General features: G+C 40.1%; 1 protein-coding gene across 1 annotated transcript; it reads right to left on the bottom strand.

The window, feature by feature from the left end:
- Positions 1 to 22,655, bottom strand: RPA1 (replication protein A1). The gene is made up of 17 exons (XM_074844887.1): positions 22,542 to 22,655; positions 22,227 to 22,274; positions 21,878 to 21,956; positions 21,235 to 21,343; positions 20,346 to 20,434; positions 15,663 to 15,749; positions 14,336 to 14,468; positions 13,338 to 13,440; positions 12,153 to 12,221; positions 11,816 to 12,008; positions 10,578 to 10,717; positions 8,790 to 8,938; positions 7,375 to 7,507; positions 6,131 to 6,307; positions 4,757 to 4,864; positions 1,381 to 1,467; positions 1 to 1,019 (listed from the first exon to the last, which is right to left on the bottom strand). The coding sequence occupies exons 1-17, from the start codon at positions 22,572 to 22,574 to the stop codon at positions 912 to 914; spliced, it is 1,845 nt and encodes a 614-aa protein (XP_074700988.1). The 5' UTR covers positions 22,575 to 22,655; the 3' UTR covers positions 1 to 911.
- Positions 22,656 to 22,668: the final 13 nt, after the last annotated feature.

Here is a 22,668-nt window from a genome sequence, read left to right as displayed (position 1 = left end):
TACACAGGAATTAAACAGTGTTTATTGAAACAAAGCTCCCCCCATTTAAAGACCTGTTTCTGATTAACATAATTACAAATAAAACCAAAGAAACTGAACATACAAACATACAAAATATGTATAGGCAGGAAATGTGAACTAAAAATCAGTCAAAAATCCATAGTATTAATTGAAGAGAAAACTAAAGCAATGCTTTGTAGTTGCCTAGATTTCCCTGGGGGATGGAGAGTCAATGCTTATCTGCCTTCCTCAGAAGAGACAATTTTGATTAATATCAGACCCATCTGACTCAGCCTATTAAACCCTGAAGGAAGGATATTCTTCAGATATAAGAGATATGTCTTTGATTAATAATTCTACCATATTGCCATTCCAAGCATTAACAACTGCATGGCACCTGTGGAAAGAGAAAGCCTTTGAATGCTATGGAAAGGAACTAACTTGCACTAATAGACCTGTTCTCCTTCATCCGTATCTGGAAGCTGCATGACACTCTTCCTCCTACCCTCTGCTGAACAAGTCCGAGTGTCAAGGTTGTCACTAGTTTCTCGCAAAGAAGATATAATGGTTATATAAGTCAGCTTTACATATAGTAAGAAAGCAAAGTTACTGCAGACATTCTGAATGGTTTGCCTAAAGACCCTGGCAATCTGTCTAGAGATTGCTCTTTAGAGCTGCCACAGCTTAACAGACCACAGCCTGCAGTATCGTGGCTATCAGAGTGCACTCTTACATACCAGGGACACATCTTCCGAGAAATGCATTAAACCACTGAGCCCACTACACTGGACTACCATGCACAGTGTAACTAATGACAAACTGTCACACAAGGGGTGGGGAAAAAGTCAACGTAATATCATCTGTTGAGTTTTGCTGGAAGCTCTAGCTTCACTCAGTCAGCACCAGCCTCCTCACCCCAGCTGAGCATTTCTCCTGATGCTTGCGATCAACCTCTTGCTGTATTCTCTGTAGTTCACAGGTTTGACATCCACTGCTGTAGCCTTAATACGAGATTCATCCTGTGAAAGAGAAGCACATAAAGGAAGAACGCTAAGCACTCCAGTCGTTCGGCTCTAACCTCCTTCTGCCCCAGTACCTTACTGCTCCTGGTATTAGGGGTTAGCTGGGAGTGCAAACTTAACTCCCAGAGCTGCTACGTTGTTTTTATTTGAAACAAGCCAGGCTTAATGAACCTGAGAGGGAGCAGTGTTAATGACAGTGGATCCCTCCTTTGGTGCTCAAGACTGACATTACTTGTTGTGAGCAAGTATCTTTGGAAACTTCTCCCCACAAATATAAGAGGAAGAAGCCACCTCCTATGGAGACAAGTCAAACGACAAAGTCACATGCTGCATTATTTGCTTTTTGGGGGATACTTACATTGTAAGTCTCCAGTTTTACTCGGATCCTGAACTCATACGTGTTGAAGTTTGCATTCTGGAACACTTCTTCAAATGCCTGTTCGTTCTGTGAGAATGACAGAGACAGATATCAGCTGCAGACACTCCAGGCTTCTGGTGGTAGCATGAACTTTCAGAACAGCTCGTCTTTTCCTGATGTTGGCAAAACAGTGGAACTAACTGGATCGTGTAGGCAGAGCTGAATCTTCCATCAAATTTTAGATGCCAAAACCAGTTTAAAGTTAAGAAAAAGTTTCGTTCAAGGTGAAAACTTTTTAGGTACCTAAACAAAACGTACAGTTGCACCAAATCTGCAACCAAACGTACAGAACGAAAATACTATAAAGCCACAAGAGATTCTCTCATGCTGCTGAACTGACTAATTCTGATGTTCTGATCACAAACACTGACAAGAGTTAACTAGTTCCCTATTAATTGTCTTATTAGGCATTTTGTTTTTCTGCTTATCCATCAAGGCTGTATGTATCCTTCACACCCTGACACAGACCTATTTAAGAGGACATTCTATAAAAAAAGTGGATGCGTATTTTGAACATGCTTTTATAACCATTAGAAGACTCTGTCATATTTATAACATAAGCTGCTTCTAATTACCATATGAACACTAAGCATCATCATCATTTATAACAGACAATTTGTCAAAACAGTAGAAAAGAAGCAGACAAGTTGTGGAGACTGTGGAAAAAGTTTATTTTTATAAAAATTAGTTGTAAAAACCTTTTCTGACATTCCACAAAAATCCTGCAGCCCCCTGATAATACAGACAAGTAATTATTAATGCATTTGTCTACCAGATGCACTTGACTTGATCAGTCACTCCAGCAGCAGACAGAGCATCTGATCTGGAATTGAACCCACCTCAGTTTCACTCATATTCCAAGTGTTACATCTGCTGTTTTTAAATGCCTGTAGCACTATTTTACACTACACAGTGATCCTCCTAAGGTTTAGAAAAGCACAGCAAATTATGGTGAACAGGAGTAGCTAGTTTCAGACTGCAAAATTTAGGCATATCCTTCCTGAATATTAAAAACTCCCTTCTTTTGACCACTGTATGGATTAGAGGATAAGAAAACTCCCTTAAAGCATTTGGCTTCTGTTTCCAGCTCTGCCACAAACTACGCTAACCATTAGTGAAGGGAAAATGCTGTTAGCATACCCGTTACTGCTACCCTACATTACCTCCTCTGGTAACAAGCATAGTGGAGAAGTAGATGAAAAACCTTGCATGCATATCTATGCTTAGCATGGTCACTAGCTGTATGTGGATTCAATATACACTGTGAACACTGGAAAGACTCCCACCAACTTCACAGGATACTGCATCAGGTCTTCAGAGAAAACCCACTAAGAAAAGCTTACTGAAAATGCATCAAGTACCATTTTTAAAGGCTCATAAAAGTGTCAAATCAAAACCAATTTCTCCTGGAACACAAAGCATTCCCACTCAAGGGCTCATTCCATATTATGTTCCATTTTCTATCCTCAGCCATTTCCATTAGGCAGCTCTTCAAAAGACATTACATGTTTGTACTGTTACATAGGATCTGCTGTTTCTCCTTCCCCACCCAGTTCTCTTCAGCATTACAAGTGACTAAGAAATTTTGTTTGAACTCTAGCAGAGATTAAGCATGAGTGAAGTAAGAAAATATTGACAAGTTAAGAATGTCTGAAAATGGAAATGCAAAAGTGCAAGCACATCTAATTAGAGTGCCCTAACAATACATCTGCCTACAGAACAGAGGTGTCGGACTTCATAATATCACAAAAACATAACAGCCCAGAACCACAAGCTTTGTACCACTTACCTTAGACAGTCAAAGTGCAGGAAATTTCCCAAAACCATTCTTGTATGTAAATTACATGAAAACTAGCCCTGATTTGCAGGAGCAGATGAGGTCTACAACAGTGTTTCAGGACGACCAGGACTACAGCCTCAACAATCCATCCTGCTTCATTTCCCTCCCACAGCCAAGCAATGGGTCAACCAACAGCTGGTACATCTGTGGAGCCTTAGTATCAACCAGCCTTAATCTGGGAGCACAGCAATGCTCATAAGCAATTCAAGAACTATGTTTTCCACATCATTATTTAAAAAAAAACAAACGAACACAACACAGATTTTATATAGTAGACAACTAAAAGCCAGGAAAAGATTATGTAAGTTGGAAGAAAGGAAAATGCAGCAGAGGAGCATATAGTGACAAAAGGAAGAAAATACTGTTTGTTAGTCTTTAATGACTTACAACCTTTAAAACTGTTCTTATCTGTCAAAGAAATAGCACTTAAGCATCTCTGCCAATGACCCATTTTACAAGTCATGGTTTTCAGATGACCCTCAAAGTTTCTGATGGTATTTGGTGGGAAAAAAAGAGCCTTCAGAAGTGGGCTAACACACATTAGTTCAGAAAGCTTCCTGCCTACTTACAAAGATACATACAAAGTGTTCTGGAACTTTTTGGTTTTAGTAAACAAATTTTTGGAACACATTAGAGATAATGTTGTTAGCATTCATGGCTAAAACATTTTTTTTTTTTTTTCCCCCCACATTCTTCCAATCTAGGTACAATGATAAAACATCCTGTCCTTTCTACTGGAGTTAACATGTGCTAAAGCTGTCAGTCCTCTAAAGACTGTAGTATTATCAAGTAATCAGCTGTCTCTCAAGGTCCAGGTGAAAAGGACAGGCTGATCTCCAGCTTTTAACAGCCAAAAGAGCTCAGAGGTAGACAGACTGACTGTGGGAGCAAACTACGGGGGAAACCAGGCAAATCTCTGTTCTCCAGGCAGATGGCCCGTGGAAAATAATCCTGAGGAGAGTAAACAAGTCCCTGCCAAGAACTTCAGACTAGGGAGAAGCAATGATTTGTGAACTTGTAAGAGATACTCAAGTTCAACATCTGGAGAACAATCTTGGGCTGTCAGGCCCCTAAGCTGGCTTATCACCCAGAGAATGAGCAAGATCAAATTCTTGCCCAATGAAGTTGAATATCCCTTTCTTTCATATGGCACTTTGGTATTTGTTTTAATAATGCTGTTAATTTCCACAGCAACTACATGAGCATAACCCAGTGCCTTGGCCACCTCTGCTGACTTAGGAGTGCTACATGTGCACACACGGGGATGAGATCATGCTCTCTGAGGGATCAGTGCCGGTGTTCCACACAGACCTTACATCTTTCTCCTAGTCGCCTTCAAAGTCAACATCACAAGAATATTTCCTTACCAGAAGGATCAAAAAAAAGCATGAAATTTGAGGGCAGCCCAACAAGATGTGTGAAACTCAGTTCAACTTCTAGGCATTTACTAAAAATACTATAAGCTCATTGACTGACCTTTTCCTTCAGTTCTCCCAGGAAAGCTGCGTTTTGCCCAAGGATGAATTCTGCTGACTCCTGGAAACAAGTCACCCACTGATACTCTAGACAGTCTGCAATGGTCACCTAAACCCCAACAAAAACCCAAAAGGTTATTTCATCCAGTTGCTTGTTCCTCAAGGAAGACAGAAGACAGTGCAAAAGAAAAATTTTACAGCTATAGAGAGTTTTAAATTTCCAGTAACTATCAGAGCCTTATGTACTGTAGGTACTTTCCATCACTGAGGGTGGAAGGCAGTGACTTTTTTTTTTTAAGCTCCATAGAATGTCACAGTAACTTAACACAAGCTAATATTGACAGTACATTGTGTCACAGGAAAAGGCCAACAAGATCACTGTGGTACACACTGATGGATATTCAGCTCTGTTCTGCTGTCACTGACGAGCTGTGAGCAAGAACAGGTAGCCCAGAACAACCACCACCATGGGGGACACCAGCGAGACTGCAAGTGGCATTTACTTTGTGCATACCTGAGGACTTGAGCATAAACACACTGTGTTATGAGGAAACTATCAAAACACTCAAGGACAAGACAGAGCGGAAAAAAGATCAAGTACCAGCCTCACGTGCATTTCCTGTCTGCTTTGACAATTAGGAATGGGAAAATAGGAGGCACACTGTTCTGAAGGCCTTGATTGTGCCTTCAGTATCCCCTTTATATTCTACGAGGATGATTCTGCTATGTAAAGTAGTTCATGCGTTCCTAGAAGTTACCCGCTAGAAATTATTCAGAAGCAGTTTGTGTTTTAGTGAGACTGCAGGGATAGTTCCCTTCTCTCTGCATGCCCACCTGGCACAGCATTTCTAAGCAGCAGATACAATTCCAGCTCATAATGTAAAACAGAAGAAGGTTCAATGCTTATGGTGTAAGCGGGCATCACAATAATAATCCCCAGACAACTTTGTGAAGCAGACTCCATTAAAGCATGAGGCAGAACAATACCTAACAAAAAAATGTACTAAATATAGGTAGCAGCTGTAAAAGTGCAATTACTGCTCTCCAGAAATGCCATTTTACTTCAGTTTATCTTCACTACTGAAGAGGCGTAGGCCATCTGTACTCTGCACTGCATAGTACACTTGGAAACCAGAATCAACTGAGCTAGCATCAACTTTTTGGCAAAGTGAAAAGCTTTTAATTGGAGCACTAGGAAAACAAACTGCTAATCAGCTCAATGAAACATCCCTCACTCAGGTACAGCATACAAGCCACTTCAGTATCCTCTAACCCACAGGCACCCCAGACAAACACCCCATTCTCGCAAAAGATTTCTATTTGGACTGTGCAAGGAAAACAGTGAGAAACACTCTCCTTTGATTCATTTACTTACCAGAAGCATCATGCGGTACTTGAAGTTGGGGAATTCACGATCACACTTTTCACAACGATACAGTCCATTTTGTTGGTCTATCACTTTTTTATTGCAATCCTGAGAGGGACATGCCTGGTACATACAGTTCTCTTTGCGCAGATGTACGACTGTGCCCACACAGCTAAAATAATCTGCCTAGGAGAGTGAGTGTGCAACATTAGCCTCAAAATACTCAATGTTTTCCAATTCTGAATTAGCTACAAAGCGAGGCACCCATACTTGGATATTTAGGATTAGAAAGCTTAACAGCTATGGATTATTGGGAAACTGTAAATCAACTCCTCTGTTGAAGTAATTTTCAGGCTTCCATTATGTTAAATAAAGCCCCTACAGCAAGATTATTTTGTGTTTCCATTGCAGGAAACTCCACTTGTTAGGTTTTCTTTAGATAAAGCATATTTGCTTCTCTATTGTGTCTGTTCAAATCACTTTTTCACAGGATTAAGATTCTGCACTTCCCTATGCTTCTTTTGGGAGCCAACACAAAAACCAGAAAGCCTACTGTGTAGTATTACAGATAAGCATTTGATTAAACTATAGCCTACAGAACAAAATACCCACTCACCACACTAAAATAATCATCCTAATGGTTTAAGATCACGGTCAAGTCTTTTAACAGATAAAGAGAGGTTGCTTGAGAAGTACATGCAAAAAGTCTTATAGAAAATAGCTGAATGACAGGTAAAGTTTTTCCTTAGATAGAAGTTCTTGCATATCCCAAATGGCTTAGCACTTAAGTTTGAAAAAAAAAAAAATTAAAAATAAGTCAAGAAGCAGTATAAGCCTAGAGAGGTTACTGGACTAGAATGCCAGAGACCTGGGTTTTATTCCTAGCTTTTCTATTGACCAAGTGTGCACCCTTGAAAACCACTTCCTCCTAATGCACCTGTTTCTCCGAGAACACTTTGTGCTATTTATGTGAACATCATTGGGGTGAAGTTCCGTGTCCCCCCGCCTCCCCCCCATTTATACAAGGCTTATAATTCTCTTGCAAACATAGACATAGTATCACGTTGAAACATCAACAACAAGGTTGAATTTATTTGAAAAAAAAGTTATTATTTAACAGCATAAGTTTTGAGAGAGTAAGCACATAACTGCTCAGCAATCAGAGCACTTCACTAAGCAGAATGCCTGCATAAAGTCTAGGTTTTTATTTTCACCCCAATACACAAGGCTTGTACCCAGTGGCCATCCTTTACCTTATCTCCTTGTCCCAAGTTCTCAGATTTGGCTTCAAACAAAGTTTTCCAATTGGTATTCACTCCAGATGCTGGCCCGCCCCTCACATCAGAGATTGAGGCACCTTCCAGAAGCTGCCCCTCAGAGTCAAACCTGGAACCACAAAGATGCACTTCTATTTTTGGATAGCAGACCATACAGACTTATCAAAAGCTTACATTTAGTTTCATGTACTTAATACCTGAGGGATTTTTTTATCAATGATTGCAAAGGAAACAATTACAGTAATTTGTGTATATTGCAAACAAAAATAGCATTTCAGAATAAGTTAATAGTCCGACTTAATTAGCGCAGTATTTTATAAACCCACAAAAGAAGGACAGCTTTGTTCTATATAACTGCAATTTGTTTGCCAGCTAGTGGTCAAACCACACACTGCACGCTTCTTAAAGGCAGGCAGATAACAAGATTTAAGGGCATCAAGATATTTCCATAATTAAAATTAAATTACACGGTACCATTATCTCCGCAGCAGCTTCGAAATAAAAAGCAAACAGCATTGAAAAGATTATGCTTCCTCTGTTAGAATAAGAAAACACAGCTTTTCAACAAAAGGTTGTACAGCCATCCCATTGTGGTGTTTGTGATTTGAGAAACACACCAGCAAGACTCAAAAACTGAACTTAATTAAAGTGTAATAGTAATAGCTAAGACACACAATCAATTTTATCTTCAACCACCTTCTGAAGCATGAGAGAACCACAGCTCAATGACAAATGGAGGATGCCATTATGTTTTATCCATGTTTGGGTGATTTAACTAGAACCTGAAAAACCCAGGATTCAGGAATCTGATGCTGTCGGCACTTAACCCTATTCGTTCATACGCCACATCTCACCATATCAGTAGTTATGGCAGACAATTTAGCAACCACCTACAGTAGAAGCAATGAACCATCAAGAAATCACTTTGTTTTACTGAAAACAATAAAAATGTTATTTTGCTATCTGAAAAATATCTGATGAGGAACAGACACTGGAAGAAGTCAACATAGTTCCTCCAGTCCATACTAACAGAGTGCGTATCAGGTTCCACACAATGGAAAAAAGACTGTGAAAGAAATATTGTTCTTTCAGAAAGTGGAGCTGGTCAAGTCTGATTTCATGCTGCCTTCAAGGCTTTGGGTCAGCATGCACTACTCCTATTCCAATTTTTCAAGGTCTGTATTGGAATTAGAAGTTCTTGAATTGAACAACTTAAGGACAGCCTTTGAAGCTCTAGTGCTTTCAAGGAAGAGAAGTTTCTACAGTTCTGGAATTCATATCCTCTGCTACCTTTCCTCAGTACTACACAGACTGCTCAAGTACAGAGAAACAGAATAAGACAAATACTCTGCAACAGGCTGGAATGAATCAACTTAAACACAGGCTCATACCATCCTCGGAGCTTAAAAGCCTCTGGGCTATCAGGGTTGATGACAACTGTACTCGAGGACAGGACAGACAGGCTTCTACCACCAAAATCAGAGACTCGGGCTCCTTTGATGGCTATCACAGGTTGTCTAGAACCATCAAACTGTTCAGCCTACATGTGTGAAAAAACAGAAAACATTAGTAGCACGCTACAGTAAAGGTACTGAACTTGCGGTTATAATTCACAGATCATGACAAGAGACCAAATCTGAACTAAACTATCTTACTGTATTTAGAAGGTAAGGTTTTAAATGCTATCACTAGGAGTTTAAGAAAAGGCAGCTAACAAAGCTGTAAACACCCCATTTCCTGAGGAACCAGAGAAGCCTTAAGTCACACCACTGGTTTTGAAAAAACAGAGTGGTCCCTTCCATTAGGAGTTTTACACAAGGATTTCAGAAAGGAAGATGGGTTATGGGAATCGACGTTTCTCCAAACAGGAGAAATTATTTGGTCAGATTAGACTCTTCCGGAAATGAAACAGTTCACTTGGCTTGATGGAGCCAATCATGTCTATTCTACTACAACTTAAAAAGCAGAAGTGTAGGTATGCTGACCAAACATTTTTCCTCGACTTCCCATTTTCGGTTTTTAATCTCATAAAGCTGCTTTAATGCTGTTCAGTCACCATCAGTTTGTTATCCGAGTAAAGTCTGACACTAACAAAGAACCTCTTGGCATGAGAGGTTTATGAAAGGTATAGATTTTCTGGACCCCACACCACTTAGCAAGCAAGAGGAGGATCATGTGCTTTAAAGATTACAAACAAGGTGGAGTTAGCAGCAGCATTCACTGCAGCCATGAGAGGCAAAAAGAGCACAAAACATATCCCAGCAGTTAGGGCAACAACCGTGATGAAGGAGATGCAGATTCTAACCCTAACTGTGCCAACTGCAAGCCATACACTTCCCCTCAATGCTTGCTGTTGTCTCTATTCTACAGGCAAACAGATTTAACTTTGTAAAACACAGACTCTGATGTCTGTTGGAAGGGTTATGCCAGGAACTGGTTACCTGTAGCCTCTCCTGTAACAACCTGCTTCAACCTCAAAACTCTGCAATATTGAACTTCCATTTACTTTATTTTTATCAGCAGATGGTTAATGGTGTTTAGCTACCTACAATATCAGTGCACTTGATCATTTAGCCATAAAGCACCACTGTCAAGCTGGCAGGATCACTCCCATTTTATAGACTGGAACATAAATCCCTAAGTATCTACCGCACTGGTGGAAAACAAAGTAGCCTGTTAAAAGGATAAAGCAGCAGATTACTGCAACTACTCAAACTTTCAATTCCAAGGCTCAGATGCTTTAAACTCCTAGTCTGAGATACAGCCTCTCAAACCCCTAGTTAAGCAGCAATTTATGCAGGGTAACATGTATCCCACCCTACGAATAAAATTAATCTCAAATGAGACAGCCATAGCCACCAGGCTTTTCCATAATCAAACTGTAACTCGTACCCTTTCCTAAACCAGAAGCCTGTTATCTTCAGTCTTTGGGCTTGAGACATAATGTCTGCAGTTGTTCAGAACACATTAGTCAGATCATGTCAGCAGTTTGTCAGGGAAAGGTTAGGAACATCACACCTGAATGAAACCAGACAGTCTTTCACCTTCTCTCTGCCCCTGATCCTTAAACACCCAGGACCCGTCTCAGTGCTATGCCCATCTCAGATGACAAAAGCACACTCATTTCCTCACCCTACACAAAGGAACCTTTGCTTAAGAACAGGTAAGAGACCACATACCTCATTTCCCCATAGCGTAGCTGTCACCAGTTTCCCTGACGTATCCATCAGATGCACATTCCTCTTCGATACCTCCCTATTGTTAGCTTTCACTATAATTTTAGTGACATCTTCATAGCTTTTACAAATTCCAATTACATCTGAAAAACAGTTACAATGTAGTTAAGTTACTCAAGGGTCACAATTTGGGAATACAAGATCACAAGAGAAGAATTCAAACCTACTGTCAGGTTCTTACCTTGTATCCTAGCTCCCTATTCAAATCAAAACTGATATGGAAATTAAGTGTATTATGGTAGGAATGCTCCACTACAGAACTCTTCAGTGCTTTAATTTTGTTGATGAATTCATTAAGATATTCATGAATGCAAGCCTCACCACATTAGCAAGATCAAGGCATTGTACTATCTTTTCCCATCACATTCTGTCAAAGGACTTCAGCCCTGATCTTGTAACACACACTCTTGCTGTTTAAGCACAAGTCTCTCAGGCAAGGGGTTTCAAAGTGACTTGTACAATGAAGCAACTGGCTAGTGCCTTCACTGTAGCCCTGAGACCATAAGCTGCAACTTAAACAAGGCTGCATGTTTGGGTAGTAAGAGCTAATGAAATTCCCTTTGCACTCCCCCCAAAATTACCAATTTTAATATTACAGATCTACCTTTAAAATTCCTAGCTGAATGCCTCTGAATCACAGGCATCTTGTGCCTGTGAAACCTGAGAACCCTCGCCCCCACCCAAGCCTCTGATTTTTCCGGAGTACTCTGCCCAACAAATTAGAGAAAAACAAACCTCCAATACTTCACAAAGCAAGCCAAAACAGTCATGCAACTTGGACTTGAATGCAATGAATTATGCCAAAAATCACTAGAGAGATAATTAGATAGTGAAAGAAAGCAAGACCACGGAAGGTATGAAATGCACACGTGCTGAGCAAGGACATTTTTCTTAGCCCTTTTCTGTGGAAAACAATGATTATAGTACAATAAACAAGTATCATTTATGGTCTTTAGTCTGAAGCACAAGTTTGAAGAAAAGTCATTACATATTGTTAGTAGAAGAGGGAAAAGACATCTTAACAGGAAAACTGCCCAGGGTATTTTTAATGGCAACTATAACAGGATAACTTCATTGAAGAGATCACAACATTTGAAGCACTGTATGCTCACTACCTCCCCAGTATTCAGGACACAGAACTTCAAAGCTTTAGAGCCTGCCATTTTGCTACTCAGACTGACCAACAATTGAGTCTTTGGGTGTGTTCTCCAATTCAGAGATGGATACAAACTCAAACTGAACAGATGGAAGATGCTGGGCATCATCACAGGGCACAACTGAAGTCTCATTAGTGAATGTAATCTCATAGTCATTCTTAACAGCTGTATATTGCTTGTTAGCAGTCTTCAAATTGCCTTTGGTAAAATAATATACCTACAAGAGAAAGCAATGAAACAGAGGCTATTATCAGAAGTCAGACAGAGCAAATAGACTGTGTTCACCTTTAAAAATCCTTGCTATGCTGAAATTCCTCTTTTCTAGCTCATGTCAGACTATGAAAGCACAATGCTACCATACCTTGTTCAATTCAATGAGTGGAAAGAACTTGTCTGCTTGATCATTGAATGCAGTAGCTCTAATCTCACCCTGCAGGAAAATAGGGAGAGCTGGTCAGAACTGAAATTCGGCATGAAAAAAAATAAAAAGAAATCTTTGCAATGTTAAGTGGCATCAGTTCTACAGACAGAGTGTGGCCTGCCAGGCTAGCTCCAGGCATGTGAGAAACAAACAACATTCTCCTCACATTTGTAGTTATAGCTAAAACGATATATTCTACACCTGACCATCAAATCTCATATTCAAGTCTCAGTATATCTAGAGCTTCAGAATGAAATGCATAAAAGCTACATATATTGTATATACACCTCTGAAAAGGTACTCTAAAATTGGCATTAATTGCCATTGCATGCAAAAAAACCCCTCAAATAGATCATGCAGCTCCACAAGTCAGCACACAGTATATTGTGCTATCTCCCACTCACACGTTATGCCAAGTCTTTAAGAATTAATAACAATTATAAACTCACTAGATATAAATATTGTTTTTTAAAAAAAATTTGAATACAGACAGTATGCAGGGAAAACAAATGGCCGATGACAACAGGTTACTTTATTAAACCTCACATTTTATACTAAACATAATCTAGTAGAATCTTGTTTGTTTTCATGACAGAAGGCTGTAATTTGATAAGAGGTTTGACAAGCTGCAAGTTTAGTTAGATTAACCAGATACCATTCCCCAAACAAATCACAGATGATACTTCCTAGTATTACAGTAATTTGTGCTCCGATTTCCTCAGGAAAATGAAAGCTTATAACTTGGAGGCAATGTTCCTCTCACTCCTTGTTTTGTAACGTGTATCTAAGGATGAGACCTCAGTCTCAGTCTACAGGAAACCACCACAAACCTCAGTATTAGGCTGTCAGTTTCCATAAACAACTATATTTTGAAGCTGCAAAAATTCAGTCACACACTATAGACTTTGATGAAAAATAGTCAGTAAAGTCACACATTTAAGATTTCATTCTCAATAAAAACTGGGTTGTTGATGCTCAACTTAATGAATACAGGAATACAAGCTTCAGTCGTAATAAACCCCCCCCACATTTCCTATAATACACTTTATTTCCTCTATTCTGTCTTTATGAAGGGTTCATCAGCATCTGGCATACATTATCTTCTTCTCAACATATGACACTTACGCTTTCATCAACCAGCTCTATAGAAAAGAGCTTGCCTTCACCACGGGAGTTGCTCCACGTGCGGATCTGGCCCTTCTGGGTAACACGAGCACAAATGGTCCACCTGAAATCGTGCAAGAAATCACTGTTCTGTGTTGTTTGTTTGATTTTAAAGAGCAGCTTGAATTGACAAACCTTTGGAACTGGTATGTCATTATTTAAAAGCCAGAATCTTCCCACTGCACCTCAGGAACTTTACCTGCTTTTCTCCTGCTTTCTATCTTAATGGCCTAGACCATTAAAGGGAGAAAGTTGTAGAGAAAGCAACAGAGCCAGCCGTAAAGCATCTAGTATGATAAGAGTAGCAAACAATCCTTCTGCATAGAAGCAGGCCTCAAATCTTTTACTCTTCTAGGGTACATTTCTCATACAGCATTTTGCCTGTTCTGAAAAGCCACGCTCAAGAGCTCAATTATAGGATTCGCATTTAACTTGGGTAATCAAATCAGTTTGCATAACTTGAGAATGTCATTCACGAAATAATTACATACTCATGCTTTTCAACAGAACAGTAGCCAAAGTGAATAGCTTACTGAGCTGTTTTGTCATTAAGTTACCAGAAAGAAGGTTGCTTTAGGAAAAAAAAGAGAGTCAATTGGGTTCGAACTAAAATATTGAAAACCTATCAAGCTCAGCAGGGTAACTTCACCGAGACAATGCAAAGGCAAATCTCAGATTGTCGGGAGTGGTGATGAAATTTAAAAAAACAAACCCACAAAAAACCCCAACCAAAACAAAAACCAAACCAAAACCCATACGGCTGTTTCTATGGAAATTTTTTTTGTTTGTTTCTCTGGGTGGTTTTGTTATTGTTGGTTTTGTTTGTTTGAAGTTAACCAATAAACTCAAAAGAACTCAAAGAATGATTTGACAGATTGATACATGAGAATGCAAAAAGAAGCTATTGTTCCTTCATGCCTGTGACACTGAATAATACCTGGCAAACCACAGTAACTCACTTGGACTGGTATGGGTTCAAGCTGGCAATCGGCACTACTTTGGCCTGCGATCCCCCTGGAGTCTTCACTGAGCTGGGAGCACTCGCCTTACCAAACTGGTTTGAGGGAGCATGGTACTTCGGAGCAGCAGGACCTTTCGAAAAACACAACAAAGCATAAAGAATTTCAGTCTTGCAGACAAAAGCTAGGTTAAAACCAAGTTGTGGCGCAAGGTCAGGCAGAGCTTTTCCCATCACGCTATGGAGAGCTCCAAAGGCAAAGTGATACTTAACACGGGGTAGGCACTCAAAGCTCCGTTCACCATGCTATGTGGGCACCACAGAGTGCCTGCAAGTTTGTTGAATCACTTCTGCTCTTGGTCACAAGTATTTTCTAGGCTGCAAACTGCTACAGAAGAGACACTCTCAGACCTGTAGAGCACTTATACTGGAAGTGGAGATGTGTCCAGAGTCAATCACTTAAACACGGTCTAAGTGGGAAACAATTAGTTCACAGTAAATTCTCTAAAATGTGGCACATCAAGGTTTAGATCTACACTATTTGGGGCAACAACTAAGGAATGGTACTCCACAATCAAATAATTTCCTGACATAAAGCAATACTGCTAATTCTAACCTGAGTCTTATCAATGTATAAGCATACAACTCTTACGATCAGCTTTAACTACATGAAGAAAGAGCTTGTTTTCTGCTGCAGTGAGCAAGTGTCAAAATGTTACCATTTCGAAAAACTTCTTAAACACAGGGGTAAACAATACAGACAGGTTAAAGCAGTACCAAGAGCTAGGACTGACAACTTTTTTGCTTCAGAAAAAGCCTACAGGCTGACACTTAAATTGACTGCCTTTTTCAGTATCTCACCACTTAAAGTCTTGATTAAAAAAAAAAAGTATTTATAGATGTACTATCAAATAATTTCAGTCCAGTACCATCTAAACTGTTTGGCCTCAATATCTCAGCATCGATAACACACCCGTTGGCCAGCTCCAAGCCGTAACCTACTTGGGTGCCCACAGAGCATTGTTTCAAGAATGCAAAATTATATCAGACTAGATGTTCAGTTTACACTGCTTTGTCAAAGTTGTTTCCTTTTCTTTTTTAATTGAGGAAGAAAAGGGACAGATTTTTTTTCCTCCCTTTTTAAACATCTATTATTACATCCAAGTGTACAGTAGCCTCCAGAGAATTCACCTTGTCAAGCTATGGGTTACTCTTTAATGGAGTGTTTCTTGTGCAACACCATTACAGAAAGGATCTTTTTTAGATTTAAGCTTTAGTTTTGCACCTAACAAATGGAAACCAGAATTCCTGCCCAGGATTACTCTTACCTGCTAGTGACAAATTGCCATTTCGTTGCTGTGGTTTGCTGGGTGCTGGGTTTGCTGCTGGAGCTGAAGAATGTTGCTGCCCTTGCCCTGGTAATCAGATGGAAAGAGACCATATAGTACAGTAGGGAGCACATTAATTAAAACTACCCTTAAGCCTTTTAGGGAAATAAGACTTGCATGAAAAAGATAATTTAAAACACAGAGAACACAAGCTAAAATTCAGGTGTTACAAGACACAGCAGGTGCAAGCTCTCTGCTGAACAATATTACCATGAAGGAATTTTAGTCAGATATCTTTCCTCAAGCAACTGCTTTCTACTTTGAAAGAATTCAGGGTTGACAGTTATCTAAAAGGACAGCACTGAAGTAATCTTGACAACTTCTCAGTTTTTATAGGCTTCTATTGCTCTGACAGGTAGTTTCTGCTACTACCTAACAGCTCAGATAAAAACCGTAAGAGAATTCCCTCTTAAAACTCAGAAAGGACCAAAAACCCACTGGGTAAAGTCAAACCTGAAGTTAACACAAGACAACAAAAACACCTGCTATATTTTATTTCCAAAATATGAAGATAGTTAATGTGGGGATGATGGAGACATCATTTCAGCATTCAACAGGGTCCCTCCTGAGACACGGCAGTATATTAGGAGCAAAGTGGTGCCATAGTAAGTACACAGTGTGCATTTTTTGATTCCAGGACTTACTTGCCTTATATCGATGATAAATAACAAGAGAAAGAGCAGCATCACATAGTTATAGTACATTAGAAGACTAATCTACTGTTCAAAAATTTGAATTCCTTTACAGAACCGTCGTCCTATCATATTTTGCCTCCAGATGAGAAAATACCCAACATTTTCCTGTCTTTGGACACAACTAATTCTTAAGTCATCAGTTTGCAGGAAGTCCTTGGCCTGAGCAGGCAAAGCCCCCCTGATTTGGGATGTGAGGAAGATGATGGTCTGACCTTCTTCTCCACTTTCTCTGACCAAGGCCATAAGCATCTCCAGGAACAAAAGCAGAGAAACACAGAACAGAAGGGCAAGAAAGGGTGGCACAGAAGTAAGGGCAAGGAGCAGAAGCAACACAAGGAGACCCTGATGTAGTGTTGCCTGATGTTGTATAGTCTACAGAGGTAACCCTCTAGTTATTTTTAATCCAAAACAAGGTCCTTGCACAGAACCCAATCTGCTCCTCTAACTTGCCGCAGTAGAGTCACATCGGTGAACTGGTGACAGCAGTCTCCCTGGCAACAGAGTGACGTCAAACAGCAATGTGTATTTACTGCAGAATCCACTAGATGGAGAAGCCAGATTTCACCCTCACTCAGCTGCCTCAGGTACTCGCAGGACGCAGTCAGGGTCAGTACTCAACACCCCAAATTCATTTTGTGTAAGAGAAGGAAAAAAATCCAACAAAACACATTGAGGAAAAAAATATGTCTGGTCAGGGAGACACTATTCAAAAACAGGAACGTGCATATGAAACAGCAAGAGACTTCCTTGCTACTTTTGTTCCAAATTTTTTTTCCCTACAACTTTTTAATTAAACTCCACCAAAACACAAACAAAAGACCACCACATACATAAGAACAGTTGTGTATTATGAAACACAAATTCACATTTTAATGGCTGCCTACCCATAGCCTTGTGTTTCTCAACAGATTAAGAATATACGAACACATCTGTACATGTGTTCAAATACAAAAGTAGCAGAAATATCTCTGCAATTTTTTCACTTGTAGAGTCTAGGGACTCCTAAACTATGATTTTTGGTGGCTGCTGGCCTATAGATCACTTCAGGTACTCAGAAAAATGTCTGCTCTGCGTGGTTTTTGCTGTTAGTTTTTATTAGTAGAAGCTGAAAAAACACTTGAAATACCCGATCACATTTCTGCTATATATACTGGGTTAGTCAAACCCAAGACCTTTGTACCCAAGACTCCAATGGAATAGCTGCGTAACAGTAGTCTTCTGCTGCCAATAATTTGTCATCAAGAGGTGCTGCTGCAGTGCCACAGTGACAGAAGACCTGTCCCAGAACTGAGCAGCAGCATGGGGGCAGGAAGAGGAGGGAGGAAAATACACTTTGAAAGAATGCACACCAGATCACAATGGTGGGAAGGGCAAGAATAAAGAGTTCAAGTGAATTGCATAAGCACACAAACGTTTCAATATTGAAAGATTAATGACAGAACTTAAACATAAGTAGCAAGTAATTGTCATAGTAAGAAGAAAGTCCAGGAGAGTAATTTGAATGAGATTCATGACAGTAATAACATTACCATCTAGTTTTCAACAAGAACTACACACAATCTTAATTTTCAATGCTATTATGAAATGCTGCCTGAAAAGTTTTTATGACATGTATTAAGAAGATTGTGTCTCCAGCTTCCATGTTAGGCAGATTAACCACCTACTGCTGAAGCACAGAGTGGCCAAAAGCCAGCTTCTCGCTCCCTGGGGCCTACTGTGGTATTACACTCTAGGAAAGAACATACCTTAGTCCTAGTCCAGCAATTTGAGATCTGTATTTCAAGTAAGACCAAAAGTGGGCCTAAGCATTCTTTTTAAAATACATGAACTTTTTTCCCCACAAAGACCACGAAGTGCTCTTAGATACTCATTCTGCATTAGCTGGGCATTCCTCAGAAATACAGCCTCTCAATAGATACAGGACTTTCAAGAATATGCAACTTGAAATACACCTCTGCTATTTTATCAAGGCCTTCATGACAAATCAAGTAGTGCTGCAGAGCAGAAAAGCTGGGTTAAGCATACTTAATCTAAACTATTACCATCTTCTGTAACTGTAACCTTATTTAGTAACAAATAAAAGGGTAGGAAGTCTGCAGAATAACGTCAGTGTTAAAAATCAAATACACATCACAGCAAATTCAGCATCTCTTAACTATTTAGTGCAAGACCACACTTACTATGACCACAGACCTGTAACATCTCCAAAAGCATTCAGATTTGAAAACTTCATTGCTGAGTACTTTTGTAAACCCAGATGAAGAACATAACTTTGATCAAAGTCATGGTAATTTTACCAAAATTTGTAGTCTTAAAGGTATATTTTCAGCTCAGTTCTGTAAGATATCACATTCCCAGTCGTTTCTAAGCAACAATATGATAACTGAAAAACACTATAGTTCACAAGCTGTTGTATCACACAAGCAAGGGAAGCGGGAGAAAGGCACAAAACAGTCTGCTCAATAGCTATTCTGAAAATCTTGGTCTCTACAGCAACTGTGGGATTAAACCATAAAATCTGAGATGTCAACACATTTTTTAAACAGCAATTAGCTAAGTAACTATCAAAGGAACAAAGGATTCTTTAGGCTCATTTAACAAACGCCCCTCTAATTCCCCAGGAAAAAGAAAAGTTAATGAAGAAAGATGTCTTTGCCTCTGCAACAAAGTCTAATTTCTACTTCGATTAGTAAAGTAGATTTTTAACCAGAACGGCAGGTACCTACCACCACTGTTGGTCCAAAATATCCTACAGAAAATTGTTGCCACTAATGCGTGGTCCCTTAGTAATAAAAATATATTAATTCACTTCCACCAGGAAAAAAATTCTTCAAGAACAGCTATTTGCTATTAAATTTCAGCCATTATCTGTATATACGTCAATGACAGAGCTGTTCAAATATTTTCTTTAAGTGCTTATTATCTTCTCTCTTTTTTAAAGATGAGAACTGGAAGAACAGAACATACTTTTGAACGTATCTCGGGGGAAAAAAAGAGATATTAGTTCAAAAAATGTTTGCCTGAGAACTGTAAGCTCAGCACATGAAAGTGAAGAACAGTTACTTATGCAAGACAATAAAAACAAAAGATTCATGGCGGGTCAGATTAAGGTGCACCCAGCACATCACTGTTTCTCAGATGGCAGGGTAGGAACGGGTGCTTAGGAAAGTCTGTATGCTGGCCATGTTTTCATACCAGTCTCCCATCTATGTACTTCGAGCAATCTAAGTTTTAGTGCTTCCTGAACCTAACATTCATGCAGAGGATGTATTGTTATGTTTAACAGCCTTTAATGGATTTTTCTTTCACGTCTAATTGCTTTTTGAACCTGCGCCAATTTCTGGCACCTACCTCAACAAGTCCCATAATTTAACTATGCATTGTTTGGGGGTGCAGTACAGCCTTTGTTTTAAAACCACGACCTGACAATGTAAGAACTAAAGAGCATCAAATGAAGGTAGAAGAGAAAGAGATATTCATCATTCTTTATTCATCCCCTCCATGCCATCTTATACTTTCATAGATCATTATTACATCCTCCTCCTGCTGTTTTCTTTCCAGACAGAAGAAATTATAATCTATTTGATTACTCATTATGAGGAGACATAGAATAGCTTCCGCATACTTACTGGAACTCTAGGTAGAGACCACTAACGTACAATAAAAGCCTGTCAATGTTATCATAAGGTAGAGATGCTTACCAATACCATGTAGAGGCTGAAGCTTCAGCCATGGTGTAGAGTTTATTGAAACACGAACAAAACCCATTTTGTGTTACGCAAATAGAAAGGATTTTTAAGATCTGGACATCACTGTTCCAAGGCATAAGCAAGCTGAATGTGTCTGATTGCTGCTTTTTAAGTGAAAGAAACAGAAGGCTATCACAACAGTCTGTTCAGGAGGGTATTTGTTTACAGAGGGCACTCACCTTCATTGTATGGCACCGGATTGCCAATATTCCCACCAACCTTATCAGCAGTTTTCAGAACATTTACATCCATCAGTATAACCACTCTCCTACAAACACAGGATAGACAGCAATAAAGACTTTCAGTCCCTCTGCAAGTCTATCAGACTCTGAATATCCTTTTGCAGATAAGAGAACCAACCATCAGGGGCCGATTCCAGGGAAAAGCTCTCTACTGTCAACCCTCTCATGAGGTACAAGTAGGCTTGAAACAGTATCACATTTCATCAAGGACAGCCAACGGTGGGCTGAATAGGCACACAAAAATGGCTTGAAACAACAGTGGTTTAGAAGTATCAAAGCCATGCCAGATTTTACAAGAGAGAATATACTCCCTGCCTCAAAAGAAGTTATAGTCCCTCCACAAAAACACTGAATAAAAAGAACATGAACTTCAGTTCATATTCTCCTAGGCACACAGTTTTCCTATAGTCACTTCACTCGGATCTCTTCTCGTTTTGCAGTATCCTAACCTCCCTCCTCTCAAATTTTCATAGAAGACCAGATTCCACAACCCCTAAGTAACAAGAAATCTTCACTGTTTCTTTTCCACAGCAGATAATTTTAAGTGGATTTTAATGAGACTTAGTACCATTTGGAGTATTCCAACTGGAAACCTTCAATTACTAAATCAATGTACTAGGCATATCTGCACCTGCTGCAGTCACATTCTGTGATTTTTTTATTTCTGCTATTGCTTGTGTTGGGTACTTTCCCTCCTGCACCCTAAAGTCTGAGTATATTCAGATAATCCCAATCAAAAGCATCTGGCCACTGCTTAGTCACAAAGGAAAGAGCACTCACTAGTGCAGCTGCTTCTGTAAAACCATACTTAAGGAAACATATATACCTTCCATCTTTCAGGCTGTTGACGATGAATCTGTTAACCTGGCAAATACATTGGGCTGATAACTGTTCCTCTTCCACCAGAGAGTTCAGCTGTGTTGCCAACATGAATGCTGCAGAAGCAGAAGAAAAGCATTGAAACAACACATGTCAGCCTTAGAAGTGGCTGCCGTGGCTGGCCACAACTTTTCCAGTCAGTCTACTGTTGCATTAGATCTACAACTTCCTCAGTTAGTTAACACACAGAAAACAGTGTAACCACCAACAAGCCACCAAAACTGATCATAAACTATACCGTGTTTATCACCCAAACTTCAGAGTGCAGGGATAGCTAGAATGACCATATAAGAGAAAGATTAAGCTAAATTATTTTAAAATCATTTTCACAAAAACATAGATTTCTGTATTTTCATTATACGCTGTAGCAAGTTAATTGCTTAAAGCTCACAAAGAAAGTCCCAGAAGAGAAGGATTTTGTTTAAATGTTAAAATGCAGTTGCACACTTTAGTGTCTGTGGTCCCTGTATAAGCCACATTCTCCTTCAATATCCATTTCATCAACTTACACCTAGATGCTAGACCGGAAACTTTATCACTCTCAGCATCTCCACGCTTACAAAAATATCACTGCAGCTTGTCATACTTACAGGAGAGTGTGTTAACCCCATCACTCATCAACACTCGGTAACGTGGTGGCCCATTTCCTGTAGCAATAGCCCGTGTATTCTGTGGGGAAGCAACAGATTATTAGCTCTCGTTTGTTCAGAAACTCTTCGAAAACATAAAGTGACATCATTAGCAAATGACCTATCTATTCAGCATTTTTTTTTTTGAACACAAATGTCAATGGCATAGCTCAAGTCATGTAAAATGAAATTAAGAGTACATGAGCCTTGTTCAGCTCCTCTGCAGAGGAAGTTTGGCTGCACTCAGAAGCCTGGGCAAAAGCACATGCAGCCACTAACAGACTGGCACAAGAGGTAACAGAGCACTCACGATGACTTGCAGCACAGGCTTGGAAACGTTCTCCCCCTGCATTATGGCCTAGAGAAAAGAAAAAGAGACCCTCAGAAAGGTGCCACCACCTCACTCAGGAAGGCTTTAAGACCCTCAGCTGAGGGGAACTGCCGTAGAACAGCCAAAGACACAGGACTGACCGCCACCGTTAGACCCAGTCAGGGCCCTCCCCGCCTCCCAGGACCAGGCCCAGCTCCAGGCCTAATTTCCCCCTTGGCGCTCAGCCCCCTTCCGTCCAGTCCCGACCCGCACACACCGGCCAGGCCAAGCTTCCCCATCCCGCGGGCCCCTCACCGCGATGGCACCCTCGCTCAGCCGCACGCTCATGGTGCTGCGTCTCCCGCGCCGCTCCGCCGCTGCCGCCAAATCCTCCCGCCGCCCAGAGCCGTGCCCCCTCCTTCCGGTGCGTCCTTGCGTCACC

The sequence above is a fragment of the Strix aluco genome, chromosome 19, assembly GCF_031877795.1.
Source record: "Strix aluco isolate bStrAlu1 chromosome 19, bStrAlu1.hap1, whole genome shotgun sequence".
Lineage (NCBI taxonomy): Eukaryota > Metazoa > Chordata > Aves > Strigiformes > Strigidae > Strix > Strix aluco.
Note: the sequence above shows the minus strand (reverse complement) of the source record. Positions and strands in the feature narration are given on the sequence as shown.

Excerpts from the sequence above, each read along its gene's own strand:
- RPA1 (XM_074844887.1), bottom strand. The coding sequence starts at position 22,574 with ATGAGCGTGCGGCTGAGCGAGGGTGCCATCGCG. Across the intron at positions 13,441-14,335 it reads TTGAACCCATACCAGTCCAA|GTGGACCATTTGTGCTCGTG; the intron begins GTGAGTTACTGT and ends GCACGATTTCAG. Across the intron at positions 6,308-7,374 it reads ACTTGGGACAAGGAGATAAG|GCAGATTATTTTAGCTGTGT; the intron begins GTAAAGGATGGC and ends TCACTCTCCTAG.